Source organism: Crocuta crocuta, unplaced genomic scaffold (assembly GCF_008692635.1).
Source record: "Crocuta crocuta isolate KB4526 unplaced genomic scaffold, BGI_CrCroc_1.0 scaffold342, whole genome shotgun sequence".
NCBI classification, from domain to species: Eukaryota; Metazoa; Chordata; class Mammalia; order Carnivora; family Hyaenidae; genus Crocuta; species Crocuta crocuta.
The window spans coordinates 1,336,859-1,345,409 of NW_027532158.1; the positions used below are offsets into that span (position 1 = coordinate 1,336,859).

Sequence of the window (8,551 nt, forward strand, 5' to 3'; positions counted from 1 at the left end):
CTCGCTCCCGAAAAAGAGGGGCTGTCTTGGTGAGTTAACGTTGAGGAAACGTGGAAACATTCTCAAAACAAAGGCTCCCGAAATACTTCAGCGAGAAGAGGCTGACGCCTCCTTCCCGCCTGGGAGCCGGTGGTTCGGCGTCTCAACCCGGCCTGACGTACTGAAGCCAAAAAAACGGAAAACGCCGAAGCCACCTGAGAAAGCCTCCACCGATAAACCCTACCCTAATTCGGGACGCTTCATGAACTTACTTTTTGTCAGGGCAAATCCAGTCGCCGTCACTGACTCGGAAATTCTTGGTCGACATCTTGGACGCCGCCACCACAGCCACCCGCAGCTACGTCTTCGCAGGAGGAAGCGGGCCGGGGACTTTCGGCACTCCGGGGCTGTCCCCACGACGCCTGACTCTGACGCACCACTGCACCAGGTTTAATAACGAGGACACTCGGCCGGGATTGAGTTTGAACGTTACTGTATTGAGTAAAATGCCTGTGCGATTGTTTCCTGGCCGAAAGAATTACGGTGCAAATGTATTCTCTGGAGCTAAACTAACAGGCGCCGCAGGGACAGCCCAAGCAGGAGGCCTTCGTGGCACTGGAAGCCTCGGAGAGCCCCCTACAGGCAGGAGGACCCGAGAGGAAAATACTTCCGCTCAGGTGGGCGGAGCTAGGGAGCGAGGCGGAAGTGGCTGTAATCAGGCTTGAGTTTGGAATGGCCGGTAGCTTTAGGCTATATTTAAGGGATGAGGTATGGTGGCCTAGTGAAGTATTTGTAGAAGTTATTTTAATAAGTGATTGAGAACTCTGTTCTTTACGCACATGGTATACGGGTGTAATTTAGAAACGTACTCGTTTTGGTACGTATGGAGGTGTAACAAATAGGCAATGTACACATGGGAACCGACCAGTAATTTCAGAACTAGGGTATTGCCAATATTTTAAAAATTACCTGTGTCTTTTACCCCTTGCTTTCCTCCAGCGGTAACATTCGCCTGTGTTTGAGGTTTATTCTTTTGTTTTTTAAACATTTAGTTTATGTATGTTTAACTTACAAACTTCACAAGAATAGTTGGTTGTTATGTGATTTGTATCTTCTCCCTCCACACCCCTCCCACACTCAACAGTATACTTACAAATTCGTTTTAGCTTGTTCATATATCTGCATGTAGCTGTAATTCCCTAATTTTACTCATATATACTGGTCATGTTTCTTTATGTGACAGTTTATCCCTTTTATTTACCAGGTTTGTCATTACAAATAACGCCGGTATAAACATTCTTATGCACAGATTCAGTTACCAGAATGCAAACATTTTTCCAGAGTACAATATATACCTAGAGAGAATGTTTTTCAACTGCTTTCTAGTTATGATAACTGGTTTAAAGTCTTTGATAATTGTAACATCTTAGTCATCTAGGGTTTGGCATCTGGTAATTTTATTTTTCCTTGAGAACTGGTTGTATTTTCCCACTTCTTTTTATATTGATTGTTATGTTGCATAGACTCTGGGTCCTATTAAAAGCCTTTGGGGAAAGTTGATCGTTTTTGTTTTGTTTTAGGAGACAGTCAGTCCAGTTTGATTCAGATCCACAAGTTCTGTCTCACCTTCTGTGGGCGCTGTTCCCTAGCAGTTCAGTTTTCAAAGACTTTGTTATTCTGCTTTGAGTCTTTCCTATACATACAACACTCAGGGATTATTTTAGAACTTGAGCAGTACAGTAGTCCCCCTTATCTGCAGTTTTGCCTGGTTTCAGTTACCTGTGATCAACTATGAGAAGCAGACGATCCCCCTTCTGAGTTATCCTCATAAGGTCAATAAATTTACACTGTGCTACAAATGCCTATCATTCACTTCATCTCGTCCTGTAAGCATTTTACCATCTCACATCATCACAGTACAAAAATATATTTTGAGAGTGAGGGAGAGACCACATTAACACCACTTATTACAGTATATTGTGGTCTATTTCATTATTAGGTCTTTTTGCCTAATTTCTAAATTAAGCTATAAATTATAGGAATGCGTGTATAGGAAAAAACAGTATATATTGGGTTTTATTTGTGGTCTCAGGCACCCACTGGGGGTCTTGGTCATATCTCCTATGGATAAGGGGAGACTATGTAGTTTAAATTGCAGTTAAGGTCACATACCTTTTGCTATACAGCTTGTATCTTTCCTAAAGATGCTTAGTTCAGGTGTGAGAAGAGAATTTATGTGTGTTTATGCATAGAGTTAGGGGGATTCTCCTTCTAGATCCTCCCTTTTTGATATTTCACTCATGCTGTCTGTTTTGCAGGGTCCCCTTTTCTTGGCCCTTTGGCCAGAAATAGGAGGTTTTTCTCGGGAATTGTAGCTGCCTTCCATAACTGCAGCAGTTGACTAGAGCCCACACTGGAACAAAAGTGTGAGAGGAAAAAAATGTGGATTCCCTCTGAACTCTTCAGATCACAGAGGTCTCTTTTCCCAGCTCCCTTGTTTAGAAAGGTAAGTATTCTCTTGGTCCAAGCCTAGGCCTCAACTCTCGGGTCAAAGCCCAGAGGGAGAAAAGGAGGGGGGAAAAAGCCAGGTATTCTCCCACAGGAGCTCCTTTTCTCCATTCATCTGTTTCAAAATATAAGATTTCTCTTAATTTTTAATGCCTGTGCTGCCATTAGATTTACTAGATGTCAGGCCTCAGGTCAAAGCTTTGAGAGAAAATAGGAAAAATAAACAGGACATTTCCCCAACTTTTGATTCTCACCAATCTGCCTTTTTACATTTACTTTTCAGAGTCCTCAAGTAATTGTTTATTGTATTTTGTCCTGAGCTTTTAGTTGTAATCAGTAGGAAAGAGTAGGGCAATCATCTTGATGGGCAGTGCAAGTCCAGGGAATGCAAATTACTACTACATATCCATCAGAGTGATTAGAATGAAAATTTCAGAGAATTCCGAGTATTGGACAGGGTGTAGTACAACAAATTCGTATACATAGTGGCAGTGTCAATTGATGTATCTCCTTTGGAGAACATTTGTCAGAGTCTATTAAATGTGAACATTATGCATACCTTATGACACTGAAAATCCACTCCTGAGTATACTCCCAACAGAAATGCACATATGTTCACCAAAGATGTGTATAATCTTGTTCATAGCTACACATTCATAATAGCTTCAAACTAGAAATTCCCAATTATTTATGATAGCCTGGATAAAAAGTCATTCATACACTGGAATACCATATATAGTAATGAAAAAAATTGCAACCACATTAAACAGTGTCGCTGTCACTCAAAAGTGTAATATTGAATTGAAAAAGTCAGACACAGGATGCCTGGGTGGGTCAGTTGGTTAAAGCATCTGACTCTTGATTTTGGCTCAGGTCATGATCCCACAGTTCATGAGGTCGAGCCTCACATTGGGCCCTGCATTGACAGCATAGAGCCTGCTTGGGATTCTCTTTCTCTCCCTCTCTTTCTCTGCTCCTCCTCAGCTTACATGCGTGCTCTCTCTCTCTCTCTCAAAATAAATAAATAAATAAACTTTAAAAAAAAAGCCAGACACAAACTAGTACATTACATTCACATGAAGTTCAAAAGCAGGCATAACTAATCTAGGATAATGATTATCTTAGGTCACACGGAGGAAAATAGCAACCGAAAGGGGACATACCGGCCTTTTGGGATCCTGGTAATAGTCTTTGTCATGATTTGAGTTCTGGTTACATAGGTTGTCTTCCTTTTATAAAATTTCATTAAGCTGCACACTTCTGATTTGGGCATTTCTTAAAAGAAAAAGTTTTTAAAATATCTATATTTATCCATCTCACCATATCCCACCTATCCCCTCACTCAGAAGATGCTTGCTAACTATTATACCAACTTCAGGGACAAAGGGAGTGATCACAGACCCGCTTGTGACACGGTAAGTATCACTAGTGAGTACCTTCTGGCCCTAATGGTGACTAAGTTTTCTTATAGTTGCGATACTGAGTCTGCCATAACTCCTATTAAGGCATATTACATGGCTATTAAGAAAAGATCTATTCTTGGTTCTAGAATTAACTGAGAGTTTAAGGTGGCAATGATCCAGTTTCTGAGGTTTACATTTGTAGATTCAAGGAGAGTTTTCTTAAAGTACAGATAAATCAAGCACATTTTGTTTTTGCATGTTCAGTCACATTCAAAGAAAGAAAGAAAGAAAGAAAAAAAGAAAGAAAGAAAGAAAGAAAGAAAGAACAAAAGAAAGAAAGACCCCCTACTTGAAAACAATGAAAAATAACTTTTTATAAAGTTCCAAATCATAAATTCACTGCAAGAGTCATCATTGAGATATACTAAAGTAACTCTTTTTTAGTTGACCAGAATTTTTTTCTTATTATGGTGCATAAATCCTTGTATTATAAAATATGTGGAATTACGACTTAACAAGCAACCATAAAAATGTTTGCACTTGAAATAAATAGTTCTTAAACAAAAGAACAAGGAATTTAAATAAATAAATAAGGTAGTCAGTGAATTTAACACTCATACCTAAGAAACTCCCTAGTTTTAATCTAGGAACTTGTGGAAAGTAAAATTCACTTCTTAGGTCATGAGGACAGCAGTGACCTTAGGCAACGTTGTGGAGTCTGAACTTGTAACGGGGGTTAGTGCAATATGTGCAGATATTCCAGGATGGTGGGAGAGGGTGGCGATAACCTCCAGAAAGGTGCTCAGGATCTGGACATGGAGTATAAAATACCATCATTTGGAAGTGAGTTTGGAAGGATTAGCATGAAATTAAGTAGATCATGCATCTGAAAATAGAATTCATTCACTCTAACATCTCATTTGTATTTGTGATATTAAGGTGAAGAAAAATCTCCTAAATCCAGTCTGTGTTCCTGAGTGAATTCTTTTAACAGGTAAAAATAGCTACCATTTATTAATCACTATATATTCAGTACTGTGCTAAGAGCTTTACATCCATTATCACATTTAGAATCCTACCAATCTTTAGAAAGGATATTCTTAGCTTTGTTTACAGATAAGAAATCAAGGTTTAGAAAGTTAGGTACCTGTGAAAGGCTATGAAATGTAACATACGGTGACTCTCAAATCAGATTGCTGGGTTTCCAGTCCCAGCAATACTGCCTGTCAACTATGTGACCTCAGACAAATCACTTAACCTGTATTTTGTTTCTTCATGGAGGAAATAAAGATGATGATGATGATGATAGTACCTGAATTTTAGAAGTGCTAAAAGGTTTAAGTGAGATAACTCACTTAAGGTACTTGATAAACAAGTCAATAAATAATGGTTATTATTAAATTAGAGGCTCACAGTAATGGATGCTAGAGCTAGTGAAAAATATCCAGTTAATGTACCAAAAATCAATCAACTATAGTTAGTAAAAATTTTCTGAAAGAATCATATGTCAGCAGAAAAATGGTTTACAATAAGTCTAAGATAACAGTGAATAAAATATAAGAATATATCTGGTAATGACCAGAAGAGTAGGCTATTTGAGTTCAAGGATTGCAACTAATTTTCAAAGAGAAATAGTTCTAGAATAGAAAAGGAATTTTGACTATCCCAACTTGAAAGAAAACTTCCATGAGACTACCCATTCTCTTTCTTCTAATTATATACTCACCAAACAACCTCTGACTGATCATTTTGTCTCCTGAGTACATTTAAACCACCACAGAAACTACCCGGAATGAATTCTTCACACCCATTATTCTTTTAGATTTAACTGTTTTTATAGATTGATAAATTGACATTTTGAGGTACATATCATTTTTGTATGGGTCCTCTTAACATGTTGATTCCCAAGAGGTTAATTAGCACTGGTGGAAATGATGAAGTTGAGTCCCTGAACCTACAAAGTTAAGAATCTGGCTTTGGATATTGTACTACAGCTCTTTATGCTTACAAGTAACCAAAACCACAGTCAGATGTCTTAAACAGGAAGAAGGGCAGGGGATTAATATCATAAAGAGAAGGTGTCTGATGGAATAGCAGGGCAAGAGTGCAAAGCAGATTCATGAGCCTGAAAGAAGCACACTAGCACTCTTTGGGCAGTCTCTTGTCACTGCCTCTCCATTTACACATCATTCTTTCTTTCTTTCATTCCAACTTTCCCTGATCCTTCATTCATAGGACAGACAGAAGTAGTATGTGCTGAGTTTAGATCTTAGCAAGTGGGACTCTCAAAGAACCCTGTACCCCTGGGAGGCCTACCTTTTGGAGAACCTTCTTAAAATGTTCTAGGTCACCTCTGGTGCCCTGGAGCTGGAACCTACTCCTGTGTGGATCTTGGCAATGGAATCCCTGAAATGTTCTATTGTTACTGGTGGTGGGGTCTGGCCTAGTTGGCAGGCCCTTCTGGGTAGGGTGCTCTAAACCTGGACCTGGACCTTATTGGCCGCAGTCCCTGTTTCTTCCTTGCAGAGTCCTCTCAACAGTGACCCCCTCACAGGGTCTACCAGGTGCCAAGGATGAGGACTAACACCAGTGGGTGTGGTCTCTGGTTGCATGGCCCTTGCCCGTTGCTGGTGAGCCAAAGCTCCCACTGGCCAGGGCAGTATTTCTTTCATGGAACTGCACCAAATTCTAGCTGCCAGAACAGGGCTGATTCACTGATTTGGGGATGATTTTGAGTAACATCAGACAGAGGACAAGTTTAGGATCTTGGCCACCCACTGTCCTCTTTGCCAGTGTGAGCTGGTGCATGGACACTTACCTGTCCATGTTCAGATCCAGGAGCCTCCTGCTGAGGAGCAACTGAGAGGTATGGGTAGCCCACGTGTCTTTTATGCTGGGTCCTCCCTGCCACCCCATTGTTGGTGCCCAGGGCAGTCACCCAGCCCTTTTGCAAGCTAGGTGCTATATGTCAGATAATCCTAGTCATGGCCATTCTTGTCTCCTCTCAGAGCTTTCTAGATGGTAGTATTGCAAAACCAATGGCCCCTTCCTATCAAAGCCATTTCTTGCCTTTAATCAATGTGTTGACATTCTGCTGTGCTGGGTTGGTCTTAAGCCCTGTGGGGCATGTGATAGATAGGGCTTACTTGAATGGGACTGCCCTTCTTGCTCTACCCAGGGCCCCTCATCAATCCTCACTACTGGTAACTGGTATGTGGAAGGCAGGGTAGTGATCAACATTAAAAAAGGTCATGTTCTAGCAGTGCAGTGATTAAGGTTTAATTCAAGAGAAGACATGGTTGGAAGATGCGTTGTTCTATGTTAATGCTCTAAATTCTATAAATAAACGCCATAAACTTCTAAATGATAAATTTAACATGACCATAAAACAGAATGTTTTCATTTTCCTGCATCCTCTGTGTAAGACCTGCATTTGTGGTTATCATCAACAAAGCACATTAACAACATTTGAGAGTCATTGGAAACCATTATTCAAGGACAGTACAATGGGTGTTGCCGTGAGATGAGTGATGATGTAATCAGAATTCAATAAATGGCATTAGGAAACTGCAGAGGCCAGAAGATCTATACTGTTTCAATTTTAAAAGGTACCAAAGAGCCATAGCATTGTGAATAATAATAGTGTTGCTACCTTTTCCTTGCAGTGGGATATATGAAATTAGCCAAGAATGGTATCTTTGACAATAAATAACACAAAGAAGTGGATCCTGGAAACTAGGAAAAGTTTTCATGTCCATTGAATGGACAATAAACATCCGTGTTGGTTCCTTTTTCCTGCTCTAAATTTTTGTCCAAAAACCACTATACCTCACATGAGCCCATGATTTTTGTAATCACTTTTATAATCACATTCTTGCTATTGATGGCTTCCACCCTGCACACCCCCAAATATTTTCCCGGAGCCTTGTATACCCTAGAGGGAGTACTGGACAGAAGATAGTGTTAAGAAAGCTTCTACCTTTATATCTGTTTTCCATTCCAGAGATTCCCAACTGGAATTTCTTGGCCCCAACTTCCAAATCTTCAGACAAAAGCTCAAGCTGTTTTAACTTGGTCCAATCAGCCACGTCAAGTGGTTAAGAGCATGGTATAATGTACAACCCTGACTGCTAGGATGAAAAGAGAAAAGGATAGCACCCAGAGGAAAAAAAATGCAGTTGGTTCTTGTGTTAGTTTTCTAGAACTATATAACAAATGACCACAAACCTAGCAGCTCAAAGCAACATATTTTATTATCTCTCAGTATCTGATGGTCAGAGGTCTGAGCATGGCTTATTGTCTGCCTAGCATATCACCGGACAACAATTAAGTTATCCACTGGGGTGACAATTCCATCTGAGGCTCCAAATCATCCTCCAAGCTCATATAGGCTGTTGACAGAATTCAGTTCCTTGCAACTACGAAGTTTCATTTTCTTGCCAGATGTCAGCCAGGGCCAGCTCCAAGAGACTGTCCTTAGGTCCTGATCATATGACCCTCTTCTTATGACATGGAGTTAACTTCTCCAAAGCCTGCAAGAGAATTTTTCTACAGTCTACTCCTGCTGCTGCTGCTATCACCATTACTTTTATTATTAGTACCACACAACTACCACTATTATAGTCTTATGTAACGTAATGAAATTATAAGAGAAATGAATC

At 40.1% G+C, this 8,551-nt stretch overlaps 1 protein-coding gene across 7 annotated transcripts in view; it reads right to left on the minus strand.

Annotated features, from left to right (window-relative positions):
- Window positions 1-6,288, minus strand: part of ZRANB2 (zinc finger RANBP2-type containing 2) — a 30,637-nt gene extending 24,349 nt beyond the window's left edge. For 3 of the 7 annotated variants that reach the window (XR_013338193.1, XM_077776407.1, XM_077776409.1), the window contains exon 1: window positions 3,651-3,825. Coding sequence is in view for 5 of the 7 variants with exons in the window: in XM_077776407.1 (XP_077632533.1) it covers window positions 3,651-3,760 (110 nt within the window). In the remaining 2 variants the exon portion in view is untranslated. Of the gene's footprint in view, window positions 1-251; window positions 417-3,650; window positions 3,826-6,206 lie in introns of those variants that run through there. The other 4 variants (XM_077776408.1, XM_077776412.1, XM_077776410.1 and 1 more) reach the window with 4 other exon arrangements.
- Between the last annotated feature and the right edge of the window lie 2,263 nt (window positions 6,289-8,551).